The 27,272-nt window shown below is 45.3% G+C and overlaps 1 protein-coding gene across 1 annotated transcript in view; it reads left to right on the forward strand.

The window, feature by feature from the left end:
• Positions 1–11,277, forward strand: part of LOC138510189 (cryptic protein-like) — a 32,131-nt gene extending 20,854 nt beyond the window's left edge. The window contains exon 6 of the mRNA XM_069625673.1: positions 11,023–11,277. Coding sequence (XP_069481774.1) covers positions 11,023–11,150 — 128 coding nt within the window. The 3' untranslated portion in view covers positions 11,151–11,277. The remainder of the gene's footprint in view (positions 1–11,022) is intronic.
• Positions 11,278–27,272: the final 15,995 nt, after the last annotated feature.

A 27,272-nucleotide genomic window follows, 5' to 3' on the forward strand; every position in this document is an offset into this window, starting at 1 on the left:
CAGGATAGCGTGGTTGACCATGTCGAGAGCAGAGGAAACATCAAGGAGGATGAGGACAAATGAAAGGCTAGAGTCGAGATTTGGGAGCAGGTTTTCACAGGTGTTCAGAAGAGCAGTTTCTGTGCTTCTGGCTACTCTAAAGCCAGTCTGATGGTCATGGAGATGACCAACAGATTCAGTATGGAGAGTGAGCTGGGAGATGGGCAGCTTTTCCAAGAGTTTGCCAGGAAAGGAGTGATAGGGACCAGGCGGTAGTTTGCCAGAGAGGAAGGATCGCAGAAGGCTTCTTTAGGAGGAGGTGCACAAGGGAGTGTTTTAAGGGGAGGGAACATTTCCTGTGGCAAAAGTGTGATTGCAGAAATCGGCCAAGGCTTGAGCGAAGATGTCGATGTGGTCCTTGATGGTTTTGTAGCAGCAGGGGAACACCTGCTTAGACAATACTTTCATAGATCAGACTTGTCTAGAAACATTGTCAGTAGTGAACACGGGGAAGAGGAGAACAGAGGAGGAGAGGGAGAGGTGGCTGCAGAGGGGCCGTGAGAGGTAGAGGTAGAGGAAGAGGAGAGAGAGGGGACAGGATGTCCTGAGTTTTAGTGGTGAGGTGAGAAGCCAGTGCCGTGCAGAAGGCCTGTGAGGGAACAGGAGAGGTGGAGACTGCAGCAGGCTTGGCCAGCTCCTTGCAGATTTGGAAGAGCTCAGCTGTGTTAGAGGCTGCGGAGATGCGGGCTTGAATGTAGGCTCTCTTCTTGGACAGGACAGAGAGTCTATATTTCCTTTGGAGCCGGCGACAGGCCAGTTTGTCAGAGGATGCCCCTGATGCCCTCCACTTCCTCTCGGCCACCCTGCACTTGCGTTTAAGGGTGGCAAAGTCGGAGTCATAACAAGAGTTGCACCTGGAGGTGGGATTCAAAGGTATCCTCATGACAGGGGCAAGGACATCAAGAGTGTTAGTGATAGAGAGATGCAGATTAGAGAGGGCTGTGTCAGAGTGTAAATCAGTCGCAGGCATAGGAGGAGGTGAGAAATTGGCGAAAGCCTGCACTGACACACGCTTCATGGGCCAGATGGCTGAGAAGGTGGGTGGCAGTGCTAGGGTCGGCTTCGCCTGGGGGACAGAGTGTCAGTTGGGAAGAGAGAAGAAAGTGGTCGGTCCAACAGAGAGGACTGGTGAGAGGCTTTGAGAGGGTGATATTTTTTGACTTCCTTGTAGCATCCTGGTGTTGCCAGGTGTTCAATGGCCATTTTAATATAGTCATTTTTACTGAGGATCACAATACTTACTCCTTAATCAGCCTCTTTGATTACTATTTAATTATCTGATCTTAATTTTTTTAATACCTTTCTCTGTGGTGAGGTTGGTCCTACTCTCCCTTCAATCAGTGTGGTTTGTGTCTATCATTTTTCCTATGTCCTTTGTAACCGCCTTGTGAAAGGCCTCACTAGAGTTCCCTTGTTGAATTACTGGGATAGATTTGGATTTCATTTTTAGTTGGCTTTCCCTTAAAACTCTGCTATGTATACCCAGCTGGTCTACCCGGTCTGCCGCTGATATTTATAGGTTTAAGGCGTATAAAGTGCAAACTAAGGCCCGAAAGCGCTTAGGCGCTGGTATCGGCAGTACAGACAAAATTAGAAAGCTCTTTACAAAACACTACTCACTGAGAAGGTTAGAACAAATGGTTTTTAAGCACCTTGGGGAAGGGAAGGTACTCCTGCATTGATCTGACAAAGGAAGCGAATTCCATAGCATAGCAACCATAACTGAAAAGGAGCGCCCTCCCAGCCGTGTCCGCTGGTGCCTGGGTATTTTAAGAAGTGATTGAGAAGCAGAGCACAGCTGCCTAGTTGGATAATAGTGCTCTATCTTATTTTTCAAAAACTCTGGGCCTGTATTGTGTAAAACCCGGTGAGTGACACGGAGCACCTTAATCTCAATACTGGAGGCCATCGGGAGCCAATGGAGGTGGTGCAGAAGAGCTGCAGAGGGGGTCAAACGGGGCGCATTTAGCGCCAATCTTGCTGCTGAATTTTGGAGTACCAGCATACGTTGTATCTGATATTAAGGTTGCCCCAAATATATTCTGTTGCAGTATCTCTAAGTTTTGTTACCAAGGATAGTAGGGCTCTAGTGTCAAGTTTTTTTTTTATAGTGAGTGCACTTCTTGAGTTTTCTAGTGCATCATCTTCTCTGGGTGGCTCCAGGGTGTGGAAGAATTTCTTTAGTTTTAATCTGCGTGTGAATTTGAATGTGTTAATCTGTAGATTACCATAATCCTTTTTGACATCTGAGGCAAACAAAAATTCCTTGTTTAGTCCTTTCATGTCAGTGTGGTCCAAGACTTTATTAGATAGGTTGAGGACTAATTTTACCTCCTTCCTGCCACTTCCCTGCTGTGTTCTGATCGGGTGTAACACGCACACCAATATTGTAATTGTGCCTTGAGAAAGCCCGGGAAAGGGCAAAACAATTGCACGTGCCTTCAAATGCAGTATGTTGGCGCTTTGTAAACCTTGTGTATTTGTGACACTGGACACTTGTAGCTATTTGTAAAATATGATAATTTGTAACAACGTATAAACTGTGATAAATTCCAACGTCTTCTTGGATTAGAATCAATAAAATAATGCAATTGAAATCTTATGTGTAGATCTGTCTACTTTAATTCAAAAGCTAGGGGCAAGCAAACCAACAAACTCATACCTAATAGTCTACTTACTGACTGACTAGAATTTCGGTCATTGCTGGGTTCTGCTGCTAGGCATGGTCACTGGGCCACACTCACTCATTACAGACCCTCAAAATGAGGGGGAGGCGCATTGCCTATTATCCACTAATCTTTTCTCACCTTATACAATGTCCTTGTGTCCAACCACAAAGGGGATTCTGAACTTGCTAATGTCTTGGCCGGTGAACTGGGTGAGGTGATTAGCCCTGGATGCTGACAGAGGTGCTGTAACAATGTCTGCTTGACAAGCATGGATTGGTGTCTGTCGACCTCTCAGACTAAATTACTTTTTAGGGCATATTGGACATCGGGACACATGTTTAATAGACCCCTTTCAGAGAGTGACCAGTGCCGGAAATGTAATCAGGCAAGGGGTACGTTGAGCCACTTACTTTGGTTTTGCAGCAAGACCAGAGACCTTTGTGAAGGGGTCTGTGAGAGGATGAGCCTTGTGTTGGGGTGTACAATTCCTAGAAGGTCTTCCCTTTTGAATCTTGGGGATATCACTCTATTAGCGAATCTGTCATTTTCAAAGAAAGTTTGGCTGCTACAGAGCTGCATGCTTGCGAAAAGGATGATCCTAGCTGCATGCAACTCCTCCAATTCCTTCTGTACTGATGATTGGGTGGAGGGATTGTTGATCTTGTCCACCTATGAGAGGGCCATTTTCAAACACAAAGGGGAGTCTGACCAATTCAATGTTTTATGGAGACTATTCCTGGATGTATACGGCTGATGTGCTTACGGGATGTGTCATCTGAAATGTTTGTATCAATGTGATTTTGGTTGCAATGCTGGTATTATAAAGTGACCTGTTGTACAGATTATATGCATGATAAATGATGTGAATAATATTGCACTCATATTTATTGGCACCTGGCACAATCATAATGATGGTTAATATGTGATTGCCTTATTTAAGGGATTCTTAGCTCGAATGCTAAATAGTTCAAGATAGTGCAACTAAATTTGTCTGGACAGCTCATGTAGCTCTAGACCCTATTCGGGTGTGAAGGATGTCCGGCGGGTCGGGGGAAGTGCTGGGAGGCTCTTCAAAAAGGAAGTATGTTAATTGAATTTTGTGAGAAACTAAAAGCAGGTAATGGCATCTGAGTGGGGCATGCAAGAATATTTTTACTTCAGGGGTGGGGGGGTGGCATGAATATTTTTACTCAAAAAAGGGTGTTCAACCTAAAAAGGTTGAACACCACTGCACTAATACCTTTTGGCATCAGTAAGAAACACTATCCAAATACTGTGCATACAAAAATTAAGGGTGCATTTCAGTCTGTACTGACATCTACTCGCATAAGCAAAACATTATTATGTATTTTTTTTACCCGGCTAGATTGAGCTGCTATCATTAGTTCTCGGGGACGTATCTTGGTTAAAAGTCTGCGGACTCTGATCTAATTCGATATAATGTGAAAATAAGTTCCCTCCCCATTCCTGGTCTTGTATAACTCGTGCAAGGCTTTTTTTAATGATCAAAATACAGGCCCTTAAGAAGTGATTTGACTCTTTTCGGGAGCGTAGTTGGATTCACAAATGACGGCTCAAGTCCGGATCAGGAAAAACATATCAGGTGGATTAAGCCATGGTATTCGCTTTGTACCAGATGTTACGGCATAACGCAAACCTCAGTTGTTATTTCGATGGGCAATTATGTTTATCCGCTGTGCTGAGCCTACCGACTACCCATGAAATAGCCATGCCAGGAGGGCATGGCCATAAAAAAAAGTACTACTGTGAGCAAATTACCCGTTGGCATACACTTCAAGGAGGGAAGCCTATCCAACTAAGGTAACATAGGGAAAATATCAATTACAATAAAAGAATGTGTAGGCGGGATATGGCTTCATGCCAATAAAGAGGTCACTGATGGATATTGGGTTGTGACTGGCTGATGGTAGGGGGAGTCTATGAAAAGTCCTCACCCTGGAGCTATTTCTAGATTCCTTTTGTGGGGTTCATTGTTATTCGGGGAGGGCATCTCCTATCAGTTGGTTCCCTCCTAGCGTCCATGCCTTTGCGGGATCAGTGGGGGCACCTGGATACTCATATGGCTGCTACACACCCTGATGCAGCCGGAACTGTCAGTGGACGTGGTCTTATGGCACCAAGGAACATCCACTATAACTGGATAATGTTGATCTCATAAAGGAGGGTACGTGTAATGGTAACCGTTTCAGGGAGGATTATGGTGCGCATCAGAACCAGGGAAAAGGGAATCGTGTCCGGGCAGTACTGGCCTGTGGCTTGGGTGTAATTGCTTCTTGTTGTGTGGTCTGTTAGCCAAGAAACCAACTTAACAGGTATTATATGCTACTTGGTATTTGCAAAGCATTTGACTGTCAAGGTTGAGGCCTCAGACTGATTATCATGCATCCGGTAGTGCGTTGGCGCACCTCGCGAGGTTTCGTGTGGACCACAGTGTGACACCTAGCAAACGTTGCATTCAAAATGGCATAATAATTACAACATTCAAGAGACAGTCTAAAGGCTCTCCGGAAGTGTTCCCAAAAGGCTGTGATCAGGAGCTATGGTGTAAGGTGGCAGACGGTGTACCTTGCAAGGGTAAATCACTGGCTGTGTGTGGGTTCAAAACGGAGCGCGGGACCAGTGAGAAATTAGCGGACTCCCGGCAAGAGGTGTTTAGGTGGTAGTGTGCTTGGTACACACACAATTGTTTGAAATGTGCAGGCTCTGTCTTGCGTCGCATTGTGACAGCGATTCGCCACCAACCATGAGATCGAGTCTGAATCAGTCCTATGAAATGATAAGATAGGTTATTTATAACGCGCTTAATACCCAGAGGTTTCTAAGCGTGGACCCGGAGATCGAACCTGTGTAGCTCCGTGTCGTCTTGCTTCCAAGGCGAGCACATTGCCGCTGAGCTATCCGCCCGAGGCTATCCTCCCTATCCTGTACTGTCACGCATACTGGTTCCCATTGACATGCAGGTTAGCGGGAGAGGACACATTCTCCATATAGGTTTGCAGGATTTGGCCGGGGCAGAGAGAAAGGGTTGCTTGTTGGCAGAAAAATTAAAAAAGGGAAAAGTTGATGCAGAGGGGGACTTTGGCAAAGAATAGCCAGTAAGTCGGCAAGCACTGATGATTCACTGGACGTAGAGAGGGGACTGACCACACAGGCCAGATTCTGAAAGGACTCGCCCATGCAGGGGTCAGAAGGCGTTCACTGTAGCAGAGGCGCATCATATTACTTTATGAAATAATGCCCCCTTTACAGACACATTGTGTCTATCACTGCCTGTCACGTCCCTGCTTCATAGTGGATTTAAAGAGGAACTCAACCCATTATAAAGTATTGGCATTGGGAATACATTAACTCCTTTACTGCATGGGGGCCATGTTTCCCTTCAAATGTGATCCCTTTAGATATGCTGCCCCGTTTTTGAAATGGGGGTCTTGTCACATCACCTCCACGGCGTCCTTGGCTCCTGCAGCCCTGCTTTGTGCTGTACAGCTTTTTGCTGGCTCAGGACCCCTGTAGCATCGCTGGCCGTTGCCATTGCAGTTTTCACCAGGAGATATGTTTTGTTTAGCTATTTCTTTTTTACACTTTTTATTTCCTAGTTTCCTAACCTTTTCCCTTTATTTCCATGACATTTTTAAATGTGTTTATTTTTCATCGCTTTATTTGCCAGCATCAAACGTTATCAATTGCAATGTCACTTGACTTGAGCATTTGACAGATGGGTGCATTAACTCCCGATCGGGCCCTGGTTAGTGTCTGTGAGGGTGATACGTGTTATCAGTTGGTCCTTATATAAACACCGGGGCAAACCATAGCCTCTTAGTGCGACTGGCAAGTCCCCGAGGTGCTTCCAAAGGCGACGGAGCCAGAAAGGTGGCTGCACTCTCTTTAGAGGGAAAGTATGTATGTTTTATGTCAAACATGAATACGCATTGAAGCGGACTAGCATATTCCATACCCACTAATACGCACTGTTGCCCGGCTGATCCCATTATTGCAGCCTGGGGCGCCCATTTGCCTGAACAACGAAAGCGGCGACCCTTTGTATGTGGATGTTTGAGGATGAGGGCCCAGGGGTGCGGTGTTATCTTTGCCAGAAGATCTAGTTTGCATGGCAGAGGGGTTCATTTTTGAATAGTAGCTCACATTGGGAAAATGATCTGGAGAGAAAAAAACGCACGCGCTCTATTGCAGACATGTTGCATCAAGGACCAAACAAACGAACTTTCCTGCTGCGTCACATCCACTCGATAATTGCATTATGTGCGATATTTTAAATACTTCCCAAGTGCGAGAGGCCGATAGCAAATGCTTAGTTGGGCATTTACAAAGTAAAAACATGCTGGGGGGTAATCTTAAAAAACCTAAAAGGCCTGTGCCATTCTCGACGCTTGTTTGACCGCATTTTAAAAACCTTTTGCAACAGGAGTGGGAGGCAGGAGGGGACATGCGTTTCCTTCTCATTCCTGCTCCACCTGCAAAAGCATCTTGTTTCATGCCTACATGACTCTTTCATGCAACCAGGTTCTGTAACGCAAGTGGATTCCTATGGACTCCATCTGCATTTAGCTCCTGCTTAAAGCAGGCGGATTCCATAGGAATCGTCGGCAAAGTGTCATTTGCAGGTGACATTTTCATCTTTCACAAAAGCAGAGTAAAATCAAAGAGCTAAGGCGTTTTCACTGTTTTCCTCTTTCATTTTCCACTCTGTTTTGTGAATGTGAGGAATTGCATGCAGGGGACCCAACAACACATGTGGTGGTGCCCTGAATGCATCTACCACTTTTTGTGAAATTAGGCCCTTTTGCTTTTTAAGTAGGTTTAGATGGGGATTTTCTTTTCAAATATTTCCAGGTAAGAGCTTGCATTCGATCTCTAAAGATATCTATTGGAATTATGACCCAGCAATTAAAGCAATACCAACTCTTTACCCCATTACACCACATTACACGATATCCAGGGCCGGCCTTAGAAGCAGCAGCACCCTGGGTGAATTGGCACCCTCCCTTCCCCTGCGCGCCCCTGGTCAACAGGGGGCGGGGCCAGGATACGCCAAGGCGAGGAGGTAATGATATGAATAGGGTGCATTAGCATCCTATTGCTAAATGTGCTCCGCCGCCGTGGCCGCGTTCAACAATGAGGCGCCTGTCATGACTCTGCCAACACGCCAGCTCAGGGGAGCCCTTGAAAGTCTCCCCGAGCTGGCGCGGTTGGGGGCTAATGGCACCTTTTGCTAACAAAAGAGCCGGCGGTGGAGGGGCGCACCCAATAACAATGGGGTTCTGAGCACCCCACTGTCACCAAATGCAGCGGCTGCCGTGGGCGCATCCAACAGCATGCCTTCTCCCACTACGCCAGCTTGGGGGAGCCCTTGAAAGACTCCCCCGAGCTGGCACGGTGGGGGCTAATGGCGCCCTGGGGGGCGTGGCGCCCCAGGCGGTCGCCGGCTCGCCCCCCCTTAAGGCCGGGCCTGACGATATCATGTGTCAAGCTCCTTTCCTTTCCATTGTAAAGTTGCAGCACTTTCAAAGGTTTTACATAAAAAATATCACAGGTTTAATAAATACATTGCACTAAAAATGAAGCATTATAAATAGGCAATGCAAATAAATCATAATTATACATGTAACATAGCATGCAAAGCAATATTTATTTTTACAATGGCCACCTCACACCTGGGTGCTGATTACTGGAGACATTTTCATGTCTGCAGACAGGGGAAGGGGGCAGAATTAGAATCGTCCGGGAGTGAGCTTCAGTCCACAGAGGGGTCTCATCTTCGTGCATTTTGCTATGACTCCCAGACTTTCTATCCCCTCCCCACTCCTTGCAGACCCGGCAGTCTGGGTATGAATTGAGACCGCAAGGGATAATTGTTACAGCTGCCAGAAATGAACCCTTAGCAACAGGCTGTAGACCAATCAATCTGCTATTAGATTTTGCCGATGTAGGGGGGGCACTTCCCTTGGTTGATTCATCTTCTGCACCTGTTTCTCTTGAAGAAGAATTTACCTAGTACTCTGTTGGCAGTACTGTCTGATCCAAAGTCCTTTCAGAGAGTGGTTAAGACAGAGAGCTTCAAGGATTTGGCAAGCTCTTATCCTAAGCATTCCCATGGCCTATTTGTAACGACCAGCTGGTTGGACAAAGCTGACTGAAAATTAGGCACTTAAACAGAGGACCTGCTCACTGCAGGTGACAGAACCCTGCAAGTGAGCTCTACAAAGCTTTCTGTTTGGGATGAGCAGACAAAAGGACTCACCTTGCCCCTGGCACCTTGGACTGGGTGCTGCCAGCAAGTGCCATGCCAAGGAAGCAGCCCAATGCCTGTTTACCACCTCCAGATGTTTTTTGAGCTGTATCGACTGTGCTCAACACACTTTGAGCTGCTACAGGATCTTTGGTGCTGCCTTTAGCACTCCAAGAACTTCAAATGCCAGTGCCTACCCTGCAAACCATCTCAACTCCAATGCCTGCTCGACTCCGTGGAAGACCCTGACTCATCACGCCTTGATTGCTGACCCGATCCAACAGAAGTATCATCACGACATGACTCAAAAGCAGACCAGACCTGTTGAAAGCCCTCAACTTGACCTGTCTCGAGCACTGACTTGTTTCACTGGAAGCCTCTTCTTGAACTTATCTTGACACTGACTTGCAATTGGGATTGTACAACTCGACTGACTTGACTGCAGAAAGCACCTAGAAGCTTGGACTGGGACTGTTTTAGCCCTGAAAGACAAGAACTAAAGGTTATAGTGGTCCTGCCCTCCCTGGTCCACTTTGAAGGACCCTACTGATTTGTATGCCCCCTTCACTGCCTATTCAATACCTTTAACATTATGCTGCTGAATTCTTGGACCGAGCCCTCTCTACAAACCCACAGTGTCCCTTTATTTTAAAGTCTGCTGTCTCCCGTTTTTTTCCGTTTACCGGAGTGGGCCAGTAGTGTTTTTATAAGCTGTGTGCAATTTTGTTAGTTTAATTAAATATCCTATTTTTATAGCACTCTGGCTACCTTCTATTATTTTGGCACCCATGCACTATTGTTGTTTCTACACCAGATCCCACCTCTCCTGTAGAGTATAGCCTGCCCTAGGTCTGTGCTACCCCCAAGCAGGGCCCTAGGTATACTGGCCCACCCTCCTCACATCCTTACCAGAAGTGTTTTTTCTTTTTTTGCGTTCTATTTTATGATTTTTGTATTACATTTTAAAGTCAGCGAATCTCTTTAGATCTTCACTTTGTTTAGTTATTTTTAAACGGAGTTATTTTTATTCTTAATTTTCAAACTTCTCATTTTTCCTGTGCTAATAATTTTTTACTTCTACCCTTTAACATGCTATCTTTTGATGCATTATAATACTGCCACACAAAATAAGTAGCATATTCAGAACAATTCACATATTTCAAATACGGTCCCGAAGATACAGACTTTGAAAATAGCAGGGCCACAAAATTCAGTGGAACAAGCTCCAGCCATGGAAGCTAATGCAGTCACGGTACTCTCCGGCAGATTCAAGCACATGCAGTCACGGTACTCTCCGGCAGATTCAAGCACATGCAGTCACGGTACTCTCTGTCAGATTCAAGCACATGCAGTCACGGTACTCTCCGTCAGATTCAAGCACATGCAGTCACTGTACTTTCCGGTAGATTGAAGCACATGCAGTCACAGTACTCTCCAGTAGATTCAAACACATGCAGTCATGGTACTCTCTGTCAGATTCTCTGAGCAATAGGAGGCCCTGCAGAGGGATATTGTGAGAAAGTGTTTGTCAAAATCAGCCATATTTTCCCAGGCGTTGGAATGATTTCTGAATATGATCGGTTGTTTGGTAAAATCCTCTCATGAGCTGAACTGCTCGCGATGGCTGCTAGCTACACCTCCATTCATGATCAATGGTTAAAAAGATCAATAACTTCTACACCACAAGGGAGATCATTTGTAACAAAAAGGGATAAATGTTTCTAATGAAATGTTCTACACTGTATCATTTTGTGCATAGGATTTGCATCCACGTTTATTCAGTATAGGCTGTGGGCTTGGCTTTATGGCCTGGGTATGTTGCTACTCACCCTGAAAGTTATCAGCATGGACTCTCTTTGAGCATTGCTTGCAAACTTGCTTGTCTGTTTCACACAAAAAAAATAATGTGTTTCTATATCTCGATGTGGCTAAATGGACAACACTAAGCCGAGCATTTTCTGCGGGTGCAGAGTTGTCATGATTTCTGAGGTGACTGTGAAATTAGAAAGGAAGATGGTGACTCTGACCCTTTCTTGTCTTTTCCAGAATCGACGGAGGAGGAGGAGGCTGCATTCATCGAGCTGTATTCCAAAAGTGCTCCCGTACAGACAGTTCTGCTCTTCCTCATTCCTCTTGCCTGCATTATGCTTTCTTGCACTGCCTTGGACATGTGACTAACTGGAAAGGCAAATCCAGAGAAACTGACGTAGGACTGGAAAGTCCCCCTTTGCACCTTGTGGGGAATGTTTTGATCGACGTGGAATTCGGAAGACTTGACACGTTTGAGGCTATTCAGGGCTCCATGGCTCCCTGTGCACTAACTGGTTCAAGTTGTGAGCAATGCTTCTTCCAATGGAAGAATCGAAGAGTATATCTTTATATTTATAATTTATAAATCTTTAATTGAGTTTCTCTATATATGTGTGAGTTTTCTTTCCAACAGGCCTTTTATTTTGAGAAAAGTGCTTATATCGTCAGAGAGAGGAAGTTTGGTAAATTTTTATGTAGAACCTGTAACGAAGTCGACTTCTCTCGGGGCGCTATGCTATATTCAAGAAATACAAGAAAGCTATGAAAAAAACTGAATACGAGTTCCATAAACATGGCATTTAGAAAAAAGCCATATAATCAATAAAACCCTCTAAACACTTCTATGAATTTGGTAAATTTAATGAAATCATTTCATGAAATAGGGGATGAGTGCGGGTTCAGTAGACCGAGTGCAAGCCCCTCTCTCTGCATAAGAATGGCTTTTTAGAGGCATACCAAATCTCTACCACTGTGTTCATTGTATCTATTGAGTCTCATAATTGGGTGGCTGGTCTGGAATTATTTCTATTGTCAATTTTGCTCAGACGCTCAGACCAGTGGTACAGTAAATCAGTCTGTTTTATTAACTTCATCAAAGGTGGACAAATATCTTCCCTACTGGACCAAGGTTTGTCCTCTGCACCCTTGTCACTAGAAATATTTTCCAAACGTAATTAGTTATTTTATACAAACACAACATGGTCATTATATGCCTTTCCAAACCTCTATAGACACCATAAATATATTATCTTTGTATTTTGGCCAGCGCCAAAAGCGTCTCTTTTTTAAAGCGTTATAAATATTTTATACATGAAGGAATGTTGGCCCTATACAAATAGGATGATCACAAAAATATCTATTCTGGAAGAGTGGGGCGATAAGCAAAGGGCCATGATGAATCGAGAGAAAAGCATTAGTACCTTCAGAAGGCATCCATGTGTTGTGATACTGTGGATCCGTACTCTGGGGTGGTTTCCTAAACATACGTGTAGGCAGGTGCTTGCTATAACCATGTCCTGGGCACTGAACCTTCAACGAAAAGCAAAACAATAAAAAATACTAGCACTCAAGTGGGCATTTGATTTTGACTTTTTCCATCATTACCACATCATACCAATTAGGTTCTGTTTTCTGTAAGATACTTATGCTAATAAAGCAAATACAAGATCAGAAATGTTGATCACAAATGTTTACTGATTATGGAATACAAACCTCTCATCATCAGTGTTAGGGCCCAGTGGTTTACTAACTGCAATAATGCATTTTGACCTAAGTTGTCAGAGTTGTAATACTGTATCACCACCACAGACCCAAGACATGGTTGAAACCACAGAAACACACTTGTGCTGGGTTAATATTGGGTTTAGTGAAGTGTATGACCATAGAGCAATTCCTGCCAACATTCCTAACGCTCCATATTGTAAAACGTTCCTTTTCAAGGCACAGGTGGGTAATCCTATGCACATTACACTAGAGGGACACGCTAGAGCATTTACTGTGTAATCGGTCTCACAGGATATAATGTTTATGATGTGGCACATTTTACCACAGGCAAATCATTGATTATTGATACCACTTTGAAGGCTTTATATTTTTTGAACTCTCCCTGTGATTGTTCTTCCGTTAATCCGTTCATTTGTAGTGGTGTTGGTTACCACCTTTGTGATGGTATTGGTTGAAGTAAACCAAGGTATGGGTGATCTTTCAAAGATCGTGACTTTAGAACTCTGCCTACAGATGTACCCCTACCTGACTGTAACCAAGGCTACGGCTTTCGTAATATGGCGTGGATCTGTCCTGAGTGGTGCCTCACACCAAGCACTTGACCAAAGATCTGCTTATGTGACCATTAGTGCTCAGCTATTTCACCACAGAGAGTACAGAGGAGGTAAGGATGAAACATATTGAGGAGGGGCTGGCCTCGACCACACGTAATGGAATGAACTCAATAAATTGGATTCCTGCAACCTTGTTCTGAGTGTCCGGGCAAGATTGTTCTTCTAATACCGAAACACAATTCTTCTGTTAAATTGAACATGTTGTGTGGCTTCACGTAGGCCAGTGAGAAGAGACTTGGCAATGCCAATGGTCACCTTTGTAGAAACTCACGATTTACTGAGAATAGTTGCTTCAACGCCCATGTAACCCAACCATTTCTGGGTCTGCTTTCTCAAGCACAAGCTTAACCAATATGGTTTTGAGTTTTACCCTTGCTGGTTCTCCCCCGGTCTCAGGCCCTGTGCTGCTTCAATACGATCGCTCATTGTGTTTGCTGATTGTGCATTTATTTCTCTGACATGGATACAGATCTCGATTTATTTTCCTCAACTGTATTTATTTTGTCCAGTTTTCACTAACAAGGAAAAACAATATAAGCTATGGCATTAAACATGTAGTGTCAGATGTTCTTCCCCCTACTGCCTTTGCTGAGCATATAAAAGTGCTCCTAGGCACTGTGATTTGAAACAGCACAGTACTTCCGGTTGATCTCTAGTTATGCCTAAGAAAACCTAGCAAAAATGTAGAATGGACATTTCCTCTTAGGATTTCAATGAAAATGTGCGCACAAATGGTTTGCATAATTCTTTTGTGGTTGTATCACCACTATGTCGCTGAAAACATGCTGTTGCTAATGGTCTAGTACGTTAAAATGTACAACATAATCCGCCTAGTTATTCTCCAGTGCCCTGCATAGTCAGTGCTTCTGCCCTATTGTGTCCTCTGTGGGAGGATGGGGGTGGGGGGAATCACCACCACAGTATATTTCCTGTAGGGATTTCAGAACACAAATATCAACCTATTTTCCTTGATAACAACTAAGTGTAACATGTCAGGAAATGTTATGGTTAGTGGAGAGAACTTTTTTAAAAACTGAGCTGTGAATGTTTACCGGTCCCCCTATGCAACATTTGAGTGACTCTCTTATATTCGTAGGTCACTCCAGACTCCTGAAGCCCACCACAAACTCGCAGCGTGATCTGGAAGCCTGTGAAGCTCCCTCAATCAGAACAGTCAAGCTGCTATTTCTGGCTTGGTTTTCGTGACAGAAATAGTGTTTTTGTATTACTATTTCTATCACCGATGTGCGAGCCCCACCTGCACTGGAGAAGAAAAAGACTATTCTAGCACGTACCGGTTTCCTTCTAAAAATCCTCCATGCTAGAAAAAGTCCAGTGCCCAAATCTCTAGCGAACGCTGAAATATATTTGTTTCTATTGCAGGTAGGTTTCACATCAGAAATGTCCCCTGCCACAGATAGTGATTCTGCTAGTCACTTTTGTTTAAGTGACTCTTCAATCCCCTATCACTTTGATTTGCTTTCTGTTCTTTGTTGTTTGTCCACGTGAGCGCCCTGAGACATTCAGGTTAGCATACAAGAATTTATTTAGTTAGTTAGAGAGGTTTTTGATAAAAATGGGAAGCAAAATGTCCTCAGTAGTCGAAGTGGGCGGGAGAGGTGCTCCTACTTTTTTTTATTGTGTTTTACTGTTCCTATACTTCTATTTAAAAAAAGAAACCGTAATGGTTTATTTTGAAAATAAAAGTGTAGGAAGAAGTTCAAACGTGTGGTCACGCTCTTAGAGGAATAGCAGGCGCGTTCGTTTTTGGAACCTGCTGGATCAGCTCCAACCACAGAGTTGCTGGTTTTTTCCCGTGGTCTCCTTGGGACAATGGCCATCCCCAAACCCCGTCATAGGCTTTCTCCTGCAGTAATGTGAATTTTTCTTTTGCATTTCAGCAACTTAACTTGAAAATACCGCAGGCACAGCTGTGCGTGCAGTTAATGGGTAGGTGGGAGGGGCGGCTTCAATCCTTAGGTGATTAGAAAGTGGAGGGTGTGTATGGCATGGTGTGGGGTACAATGGGGAACCATGAATAGTGGGAATGGGGGTCTTTCACTGTGTTTCTTTCAGCCTTTGCACAGTGGCGTGGGTGGAATGGAGGAAAGATGGACACAGGTATGGGGTTTGTATTGGGCGTGGGAGGGGGCAGGGTGATGGGATTTGTGGGGGTCGGGGCGGGCCAGTCGGGATAATAGTTCCACTACTTCTTTTGGTAAACTCTGAAAACTGAATTTGCATTTTAAAGAATATTTAATCAGTTAACACTGGTCAAAACTACTAACCGCACAGTGAAGTAACATCAAACTCACCCACATACGTGGCCCACTTTGACCCAAAAAAGGGCTCACACTTGCGATTTATGTTTTTGGTTTGGGCATTGCCCTATTGCCCTATATGCCAGTCTGAGACTGGCAGGAGCCATGTAGCGGTGTGACCCCAATTATCAACGTTTTAGAATCCCTTTAAATTCTGCCGAGTCATAAGCGAACACATCATTTAATTCCGTTCATACGGGGCTCCATTCAGCAGGCTGGCTTCTTATTTTGTTAGGCATGTAAAAGAGCATTTACTGTGCAGTCTGTACCCGTTTGGAAAGAGCCGCTCTCCTGCCTTTTCTGGCAATAGCCCAACACACTGCTCCATAGTATTGTCGATGTCACTCATCCCAGTATTGAGGCCAGATCTCCCAGAAGTCAACAGAATGTCGGAAGTGAAAGTGATATTGTCTGTGTGTTTGATGGTCCAGTAGTTGCCATCCTGAACCCCGTGGGGTCTTGATTGATAATTTTCCCAAATGCAGGCGGCGTGTTGTAACATATACCGATAATGGATCATGTTATATAGTGCTGCTGGGTTCACCAACATCACTAGGCAATAACCCCTATTATGCCTCTGTGACTTAAGAGAGCAAGCATTAATTGTTGGGAAAGATGACCATTTAGGCTGCAAGCGGAGAACGGTGGTCTTGTAGCAAGTTCCGTAAACTCAGCAGGAAGGTTCATGCCAAGAGCCCTCGTGGCACGTACCTCGGGAAATCGGGGCTGTACCAGGACAAAATGTTCTGGATATCAAAAAAATGGCCAGGTGCTCCCGTTTTCATAGCACCTGACTGGTTCTGCCAAAATCAAGCAGCATCTGGTGCAGGTGACTAAACGCAGCAGTGTTCCCTTATAAAACTACAAACCAGCAGGATACTAAGATTCAGCCTGCTTCTGGAAAGACTATAGAATGCACTATATTTGACTTGCACATGCCTACCCTTCTGCATGCACTTGCTCTAATGCCAACTTGGGCTTAATTATATGCCCCGTCTGTGTTTTACCCCATTCGTTCTATAAGACCTCGATTTTTGCTGGCGTTTTAAAATATCTAACTGTGCAATAAGTTATTCAGTCCTTGTCACAACAAAAAATGACTGAATTCACACAGCTGCCTGTGGGCCGATTCTGATAACTTCATGCGACGGCACCTCGCAGGTACTGATCCAACCCTGACCCCGACATTTCTTATGATTGTAAGGTCCTCACGAGTGAAATGCTCTGTGAGATGTTACACACAGCCTTGGATTATTCTGATCTCATTGGTTGAACCTACAACAGGATCTAAGATGGCAGCTTTCGAGGACATGAGGTGAAAGGCAAGCCCATGATTGTTTTCTTTTTGACTTACTGCACAAAAACCCAGACTCGTTTAGAGTGGAAAAGGTCGCTTTAATGTGGCAGATCAAAGCTTACAAATAACCGCTTACCTGGCTCCCTGGCCTTACAAACAAACAAACTATTTTAACAGCCCATTAACAATTAAAACTTTCATTTCCCCAACAATTAAATAAATAAATAAATCAACTTCCTCCCTAAACATCCCTTGTTCCCAACAGTCTCCTTACCACTTCTCAAGGCGTCCTGTTTTTTCCCTGGGGCCATGCCCCTTCAGGTTCAATATCTGCTCCCCCGCGGTAGTCCGTTTGTGCAAACAGCACCACCCCCATCCTTTCCTGTGCTATTCCCCCATTGTGCTTCCCTACCCCCACATCGAAAGGGGCGATGCCCCCGCAAACCACAACAGCTTCCCAGACCCATCAAAACTCCCCTCTACACCAATCTCCTTTTCCCTATGACCTGCAGCCAGTCTGACCTGCCACATCAGCAACGGATAGTATACATCACAAAGACAAAACGAATGCCCCAACCTGTCACATAAAACTACCGAAACAATATAACCTGAAAATGGTACCCAAAAGCCCCCAGAAAATTAAAAAGAAAATTGATCCCATGACAACAAAATTAAGGGAGGGGACCCCCCCTAACCCCCCTCGAAAACTAAAGCCCGATACCTGGAACAACCCAACAACCAAGGGGGGGCGTGCCAATCCAAAGTCCCCAACCGTCACCTGCTTCCCGAACCTTCCCTGACCCTTAAATAAACCCATGGGACGCTCTGCACAAGGCCACCTCCCTGGCCTGTGCAGCGTCAAAATAACCCCGGGGGGGGGGGGGCCCCTTCTGGGGAGCAAGCTTTGTGGACAATATGAGAGACGATCTGCCTTTTTGTTTCTTTATCTTATGTGTACATCTTGTCAGTCATGCCACATCATACCTTAAGCTATCAGAATACACATTTACATTACAGCACATTAATGTCAGCTCTCCTGTCACTCTTATACACATCTGTCAAGCTCGCCCATTCTTAGTACCCTGCCTTCTTCACCTTGTCGGTTTATCTCCCACTACTCTCATTTTCCTCCCAAAGACTAAAGGTCTTGCGATCCCTGGCTGGGTACACAATACACCTACATTCTGAAAGCATGTACACTGTGTGCGTTCAGACCATTATGGTGGTGATTTGATGCAGTATATTAACTCAATAATGAATACATCCCTTCAAGTACTCGCTATTAGAAGATGAGGGCCCCCCAGCCAGGGGAGTTGCCAGGTCTGGAAAAGACCCGGGGCTAAGCTGATGTCCGAACTGTTGGGACTGGGGGATAGCTAGTCTTTTGGCTGTAGCTCCTGAGATTCTATCCGGGGCTACAACCAAAAGATCAGGGGCTATAGCCCCCTTAGCCCCCCCTAGCAACGCCCCTGCCCCAGCCCTTGCTGCGTCACTACTTAGCTTTCTCTCATCCTCATCTACCTCTGTACTCACCAGTCTCTGCTTCCCCCTCCCCATCTTCACGCGATTTCGTTTCTGTGGTTTTCGAAAGCTCTCCCCTCCCACAGTGATATAGAGGGGTAAATCAGAGGTGCGCCCTGGTGCTACTTTGGGAAGTAGTGCCACCATAGAGGTGGTAACTGAAGTCTCACCACAGGATGAAGCATATGCCAGGCATGTGGTGTTTCTTTAAGTAACCACGGCCATATACAACAAATAACGGTTTTGGATTCCAAAAAGGCCTCCCAAACATTAGACCCCAAGGGGGCTTAAAACAATTATTTGGAAACTCCTGCCTGTAACAACTTGGCAACCTTTCAAATGCAGCTACAACATTTTTTGGAGGTAGACACATCCAAGTTGTCACTGAAGTTCAGAGTCAGAATCGATTTGAAAGGCCTGGGTCAACAAAATGTCCCCCCAGACCCCTTCAAAAAAATAGACTGTCCGTCATAATGAAGGGCATTCACCCGCTAGTATGCAGCTGAAAAGGTCTCTGTGTGAACTGTCGCAAAACAAGAAGCACACAAAGGAAAGGCTCCAGTGAGGAAGGCATACGGGCCATCAAATTGGGTCTGTCTCCAAGCTTATCTGCCTCCAGCTGTGCCCATCAGATTAAGAAACCGACTCAGCCCCTCCCCCAGTACTATACACCCACACCCACCGCCACAATTTCGGAACCTTTACGAATCGGGGCAGGTCTTACTCAATGCAGGCAACCCATCCCTTAACTGCAGATTGCCGGCAGCAAACATTTGATGTTTACTGGTGCTACCGACCTTAACAAATACCTCTACTCAAATATGGAAGCGCGCCAGCGAGAAATCTGGTTGGGCCTTGTGCACATATTCCCTCCCCGCGTGGACGCTTGGAGAGGAAGTCAGCGGAGCGAGCACATCCATCAAGTGCGTCACAGCTCAGCGGGCCTTCCGATCACCCGTGCAGCACGGTACACTCAGGGCGAGAGCAAATGGCATGTAATGCGTCAGCAGCGGCCTCCTTCACTCTCACCCATCGGGCGCAATGGTCCTTGCACAATGCCACCCAGGAGCAAGCATCACGCCACGCCAAGTTCCACCCTAACAATGGGACGTGTGCAAGACAGAGCATTTTTAGGTTATTTTTAAAATCATGGCTTGGGACGTTCATTTTGTTAACACCACATTATTCGGACTTTTTTTTCCGGTTCTGAGAAAGACCCTAAACAAGCGCTTTCCGTAGCCCTAAGAACACATCGTATACTAAAATGGACCTTCCAAACCTCGGTGGTATGAGCTGAAAATGTCCACGTAATGTATGTTGGTGAAGAGTACACAACCATTTACAAAAGCTTTTTTCAATGCTAAAGTGCCATTGAAAAATGATGTGAAAATCAGGCCCAATGTATCCTCAAATATTACAAACAGGAATTATTTTTCGTTATCCCCTGTTTATGTTCATTGTCTAAACGAACGGCCCTCTCCTAGATTTTTCTGCTGCAAGAGCACCTATTGCTCCTGCGTAATCAGCTTTGCCAACAATGTTGCTTTCTATTGAAAGTGTAGCAAGAGCCAATAGCTTTCTTCAATTGGTGACCTGCGCTATTCCGAATGCTCTGGCAGAAGCAAGAAGAAAGGGGTGAAATAAAGGGAATGATTTAGACTGTGTTGAAAAAGGAGGTAGGCCCCACCTATATTAAGTAAGATTCAATTATAAAGTGTGCCATGCAGTGACGTCCTTTCACGAAAATGCCAGGGTTAGCGGAAGTGAGATCACCCGACCCTTGACCTCTGATGACATCACAGCAAGTGATTGATCCCCCCTTCCCCTGAAGTGACATCACGGGAAGCGATGGAACACGACCTTTAACCACTTGACAAAACAGGAAGTGGCATCACATAGCATTGTTTCTAAATACAATACACTATGAAAAATATGGTTACGATATCACTGTAAAGTGATATACATATCATACAAGAATGGATCACCATATGTATCATAAATTTCAGCGCGTATAGGCCCATTTGCCAAATTACTGTGAATGCAAGCAGACGTCCAAGGCCAAACGATAATGCTGTGTTATATTGCATTTACGCTTAAGTGCTTCATATAGAACAAATATACATACAATATCACCCAACCTGTGTTGGTGCACATTTATCAACCTCAGCTGGATGAAAGGCTCAGTTGACATTGCCGGGAGCCAAACCTGCAACCTGCAGATCACACGCACATTGCAGCAGCAAGCGTTCAACCCACTGAGCTATCGTGCCGCCTATAGCTGTTAGGAAACCAGCCACTCCAGAAAGAAAGAGCCACATGCTGCTGGCCACAGCCCGGGAGCCTCAATAAAAAAAATATTTTTTTTAGGAGTAGCATGGGAGACCACAGGGGTAGCAAGGGAGACCACATGAGTCACAGTTGCGACCCCTGGTGACCCATAAATGATGTCCCTGGTGCCATGAAACTACTTCAACAAAACAAAAGAGGTGATGGCTGAAAAGTTTAGAATTAATCTTAACCTCTCGCATTGCTCTGTGCAACCCTCCAGACCATGTTCTTCGCCTGCCAAGCCATTACAAAAGGGGAAAGGCCATATGCAAATCGGGCTTGGTGCCACCTCTAAAGGGGCAGTCCAGCCCAAATTGATTGGCCACATCCCTTCTGCATGAGACCACAAGCATACCCAGACATGTTTTAGCCTTGCTGGGCCTCATTATTGAGGAGTAGCTTGGATCTCTAGGCCCAGCAGACACACGGCCCATGTCTGGGCATACCGTCCCACTTGGGGTGACTTTGTAAAAAACAAAAGATGTGATGGCTGGAAGGTTTTTAAATAATCCTAACCTATGGCATTGCTCTGGGCAACCCCATAGACCATCGTTCTTCACCTGCCAAACCATTACAAAAGGGGAAAGACCATATGCAAATCAAGCTTGGTCCCACCCCAAAAGGGGTAGTCCAGCCCAAACGGCTTGGTCACATCCCTTCTGCACGAGATCACAAGCATCCCCAAACATGTTTCAGCCTTGGTGGTCTCCCTATGTGAGAGATGGTATGCCCAGACGTGGGCCCCTTGCTTGCTGCGCCATAGGGAATCAAGCTGCACCTGACTGAGGAGGCCCAACAACGCTGAAACATCTCTGGGGTTGCTTGTTTAGCAGTTTGGGTACAGCTGTTCCCATTGGTGGCGGTACCTGACTGATTTGCATATGGCTGGACTCCTTTTGCAATGGCGCAGACAGGCTAAAAAATGGTGGTGAGAATGGTTGCCCAGGTCAATGCCAGTGGTTCAGATTAATTCAAAACCTTCCACCCATCACGTTTTTGGTTTAGTTTGTCTCTGTATGTAAGAGAGAGTATACCCAGACGTGGGTCCCTTGCTCCCTGTGCCATAGGGAACCAAACTGCACCTCACTGAGGAGGCTCAATAAGGCTGAAACATGCCTGGGGTTGCTTGTGTTTCTGTGCAGAGGGGTCCTGGCCTAGCAGTTCGGACAGGGCTATTCCCATTGGTGGCAGTAACTGACTGATTTGCATATAGCTGGACCCCTTTTGAAATGGCACAGACGGGCTAAAACGGTGCTGTGGAAGGTTGCCCAGAGCAATTTCAGTGGTTCAGATTAATTCAAAACCTTCCACCCATCACTTTTTGGGTTTTATTAAACTACTTCAAAGCGCTTTATGGGAAGACACTTTTCCCCTCCCCCATCCCCTGCACTTGTGCAATCTCAATGTCACTTGGCCTAGTAACATCGTTATCTCTGTCCTCCCTCTGTTCCCCCTTCCTTGCCTCGTCACGCCTTGAAACACTTGTGTATAGGCACATTATAAATGCTATATCATATCATATTAAAACAATATGCATGTTGGAAAAACGCCTAATCTAACCCAAATCTAAGATGGGGGCAAGTGTCAATCATCAAATGAAAAAAGTGGCAGTCCTTGTGATGGCTTGTCAAAATAAAAGGCCTATACTAAGAAAAACCGATTGCCAATTCTTTACAATTAATTACAGAAAGAGTGAGGGATAGGCTTTTCAATAAAGAAAGAAGTGTTCTCAAATAATATGTCAGGATGGGCTTTTGCCAGGGGTCTCCCTTCCTCGTGTTTTGAGCACAGGGTAAGGTAGTAATCCTGTGCACAGCACCCGCTCAAGCTTTCCCAGCATGAGCTGACCGTTCCTGGGCAAGTATCAGATTCTTCCTTGGGCAAGTCTCTTTTAACAAAGGCCTCCTGCCTCCAGGGACCTGATGGGTTTCAAAAGTAACAAAACAAAGGTTGCTCTCAAATGTTAGGTGGGTGATGCCTTCACCCCTGTGTCCCCCTCTTCTGGGCACAAATCCACAACAAGTTTGTATCAGTATCAGGACCTTCGAGGACCTGGTGTATTACACAAGCAAACACAAAGTTTTGTTCCACGTAAGGCTCTGGGTGACGGCTTCACCCCTGTGTCCCCCTCTTCCTGGCGTAAACCTCTTATGAATCGTATTCAACAAAACAAATACAAAGTTCCTTTCCAAATGGACTTTTGGGGTGTTGACCATCCACCCCTGGATCTCCCTCCCTCGGGTTTGGACCCCTCTCAGACATCAGCCTCTCTCTTGTAGGTTCACTCTTGCCACCCTTTGCTAAACAGTTCACTGTCGACATCCCTCGGCCGGGTTCACTCCTGTTAACACACTGTCCATAGGGACTTCAGGCTCTGCCCACTTTTGTCAGCATTCCTCAGCCGGGTTCACTGGTGCCAATTCTATCAATAATGTCTTTTTCAATCACCTTCCCGTCAAAGACTTTCGATGGTACAGAGGATTTTCCAAGACCCCTGTATGACCACTTTGACTGTTCCTTTGCTGCCTTCCCAAGACCTTCCGGTATTAGCAGTTTCAACAAACACAGGTTTGACCAGAGCCTCTTGAGTAAGCACCCAGGTGGTGCCGGACCCCGCTGCACCTGGCCTCTCCTCTAGCTCTCCCAGAGTCTTCTGGTTCCTGCAGTTTCAATGCAAAACACAAGGGGGATCAGCCAGAATCTTTAACACAACCACCCATGTGGCGCGGAAGCACTCTGCAGCTGGTCTTGAAGGTTTTGTTTGCATCTTGCAGTTGCACCACTGGTTCTCCCTCTGTCGGGCTCAGAACCTTCTTGAAATTCTTCAAGGTTTTCCCTCTGCCAGGCTTGGACCCCTTTTCAAAAAGTCACAATGTTCAACAAAAAAGGGTTTTGGGACTTCTAGTATTTTCCTTTCCTGTGTTCTATATTGAAACAATAGGGCTGTAGATCCAAAAACCAGCACATGACTCAGGCATTATTGTCCTTCCAGAGACTGATCCATGTTAATTGGGAATGATCAGCAATCAACCGGAATTTCCTCCCTGTAAGGTAGTACCGTAATTAAGACACAACCCAGTTTATAACTAGGGACTAGAGTTCAATTGTGGCGTAGTTTCTCTCCCTCTAAAAAAGCTTTTGGCTAATATAAATAAAAGGGTTTTCATTTCTGTCATATTCCAGGGAGAGAACTGCCCCTAATCCAACCTGGGATGTGTCTGTTTGTAAGATGAACTGCGTATTGAAGTCAGCTACCTTTTAGGACTGATTCACTGCAAAGAATTGGCTTGAGGGTGTTGAAACAAGCTTAGTCTTCCTAATTCCATTTTAGCTTTTTTTTAAGTTTGTCAGTAAGGCAAGGTGTTATAGAAGACTAGTTGAAATGACATCTTTTATAATACTCCACTAACCCAAAGATAGCTCTCAGATCTCTTTTTGTTTTTGGTGTTGGGGTTTCCTGTATGCCTTTACTGTTTCTGTTTGTGGTTGTAAAAGACTATTCCCAACAAAGAAGCCCAAGTACTTTACTGCGGATTGGGCAAGGTGGCACTTTTTAGGGTTCGCAGTAAGTCCTGCCTTTCTCAGGGCCCTTGTTTTTATGTCTTGCCCTTCTGAAATAGATGTCAGGGTCTCTTGGTGTTTCCATTCGCAATCCTTTTTGGGCCACATAAGAAACCCATTGGTTGAATTGGGGCAAGTCACTTCCTAGTACTAACTGGGCCATTAAGTTAGGAATTACAGCCACAATGATCCATACTTCCTTTCCAGAATGTTTATGGGCATCTGGGTTTCAAGGTAAGTCTCTTCATGGGCGTGTATACACTGTACCTTCTTTTGGAAGAGAAATTGTGGGTGGATGGAGCAACCCTTGCTTCTGCTATCTACGTAAGCCCAGGTCTTTTCTCCGGCATTAACAGTGGGCACCCTATAGATGTTACTATTGCTTATGAACAGACAGGTGTTCTTGTCCTTTTTCATGGTTCTTTTTTTCTTTCTAGGAGTACAGTCTCTGACCTTATTTTCTGCGTTTAGAATGACGTTTCCTGCATAAAGAATGATGGTGAAAAATCTGTTGGAACTATTTTCTTGAATGTCCCTGGTCTTATTGGTATTTAGACTATACCCAGGGTCTCCTTCCTCAGGTCTTAACAAGAGGGGAGGTACAATATTCAAGGGACAATATCTCATGAGGTGTCCAACGCCTCCACAGGAGTAGCACTTATGATCTAAGGTAGGAGATGGGGAATCATGGGTGTTATATCTCCCTTTTCACACGCTATCACTATAGCATCCAAACCTGGTCCACTACCTTTAGGTCTGTCCGGTGTCTCCAATCCCCGTAAATCATTGAGGGGTGTGCCTGGGGTAGATGGTTCACGCTCCTCCTGTTCTAAAGGGCAATACCTGGAGGGAATCCACATTCTTCCAATGACAAATCTGTTTTGAGGGTCTAGAGGATGGTATCTCTCCATCATCTCCTCCTACTTCTAGGGCATTATCATCCCAGGAGGGAGACATGAAGATGGTTTCCTTGGAGGTTTCACAGTATTGTACAGTTGGCTGGGAGTTCTCCCTCAGTTGTTCAGGGATTTTAACATTCTTTGGGTTCAGAGGGTATTCTTTTCCCCTTTTAGTCCGATAATGTCATCACCCTTGTGGAAGGACATTGAGGCTTTAGGCTTCAGACTTTCTATATCCAGAGGGCAGGAACCGTACAGAGTTTTTAGGATACTGGGAAGGTTGGTATTTTCCCACGAGGAATCGTCCTCTGCTTGCTCATGATCAAAGTCAGAATCTAGCTCAGCCCCCCCATTCTGAGTGATAGAAAATGTTTTCTTGGGTCCTATTCTACACAGGCTGATTTTCAGGGTGAGCTTCCTCTATCTCCCTAGGGGTTGGGCTGTACGAAAACGCCCCTAGTTCCTCATATATCAAGTGTCCACCAACTTGCACCTTACAATCTTAACTGGGCTTGATGAGAAATTCAAGAAAGCAAACTTCATTTCCAAGAGGGGTTTCCCTGCCTCAACAAAACTAAAGGATGTCTGTTTCAGAATGTCCAAAGTAAAGTTGTCCGTCCTGTGCACAAATCCTAACCTGATCCTTTCCTGCTAAACTCAAGATAACGTGACAAGGGATATAGTCTTTCAACTGGTCTTTTGCATCTCATTTCCAGAGTCCTAACATAAAGTTCCAAAAGGAGCAAAATAAATAAATAATCAAAGTTCCACAATCCTCAGGAGATGTTTACCTTCCCCTGAGCACTTCAGGCTCTTTACACTTCACAGTTTCAGAGATTATGGTTCTTTCCCTAATCGCTTTCTCAATTTCACAATGCCAAGAAGTTATACCTCTTTCCCTGACTCCTAGGCACAGTTCACAAGTTTCCAATTACCAGGGAATTGCTTCCCTTCTCTTGGTTACAATATGCTCATTTAAAGCCCAGGGGGCATGACTCCCTTCCCTTGGATTTCAAATACTCAAGAGGTTGACTCCTTCCTCTTGATTTCCTTCATTTACATGCAGATTATTGACAAGCATGAGAGTGAGTCCCAGACCCTCCTCTGTTGGTCTTGCACACTCTCTTCCTTTGCTTCCATATATTTAAGCACATACAATTGGGTGTGAGTCGCAGATTCGTAATCACTTCACCTGGTTTACTCTCCTGCCAGGACTTTCTCAGTTCGTAACAGTACAACGCTTTTATACGTTCCTTAGTTATGCATTGGGTCATTGACTGTCTTTCACTTTTTTCACTCAATAACTGTTCTGGTGTCCGAGGTCCCCTGCTCGGGTTCACCCAGTTCATATATCTGTCCTTTAACGGTGTGCAGTATATGCCACAAAGCGCCCCAGTGTCCCAACTCCCATCTCTGGGCTCACCAGTCTCTCCTGGCTGGGTCAGCATTCTCCACACTGTGCAATTCCACCAGCGTCTTGCTTCCTCCATCTGTTGGCATCCCCTCAGCTCTCTGGTACCCACAATGCTTCAACCTTTGTTCCACAGTTTCTCTGCTCTCGGCCTATATGTGGTGAAACTTTGACCTCCGAGCCTCCCGTGGCGGTACCTGCAGGAGCTCTCTAGCTCCCTGCTGCAGCTTGCTTCCTCTTGGTTTCCTGACCCACGCCGGGAGTAATGGTTCACCATGTTTCTTGACGCTTGATGTTTTTAAACGTCCTGACACCTATAGGATCCTTTCAACAAATAGAGCGTGTCTCTGGTTTTGCGGATTCAGTGCCAAGCATTGCTTTAGTATTCTTCCTCATCTCAGACCTTTTACTACAAGGGTATTAAGGAGCCTTGTTAATATTGTGGATTGGATGTTCTATTTCTATATTACAATAGGCCACAAGGGATTGGGAATTCAAGAGTTTGGTGCCATAACCCGAGTGGAAAGGGGGATATCATGTTCCAGCGAGTGAGTCCACCTCCCACCCATGAGGGGTTTCTCCCCCCAAATGGTCCTCCCTCAGATAGCCACCCAAGGGTCAGGATCAGGTACTGGGTGCCTTTCCCTGGCCATATTGGAGGAGAGTTTCCCCAGAGTGGCAGTGATGACATCACTAGATTCATCACATGGCTTAGAATGCTATGCAAGTGGTCCTTCAGAAATGTGGAGAGCAAGGAGGTTGGATTTAAATAGAGATAGAGTGCAAGTAGGGCACACAGGGACAGGAAAA

This window comes from Ambystoma mexicanum, chromosome 6p (genome assembly GCF_040938575.1).
Source record: "Ambystoma mexicanum isolate Mex_15411 chromosome 6p, UKY_AmexF1_1, whole genome shotgun sequence".
Taxonomy (NCBI): domain Eukaryota; kingdom Metazoa; phylum Chordata; class Amphibia; order Caudata; family Ambystomatidae; genus Ambystoma; species Ambystoma mexicanum.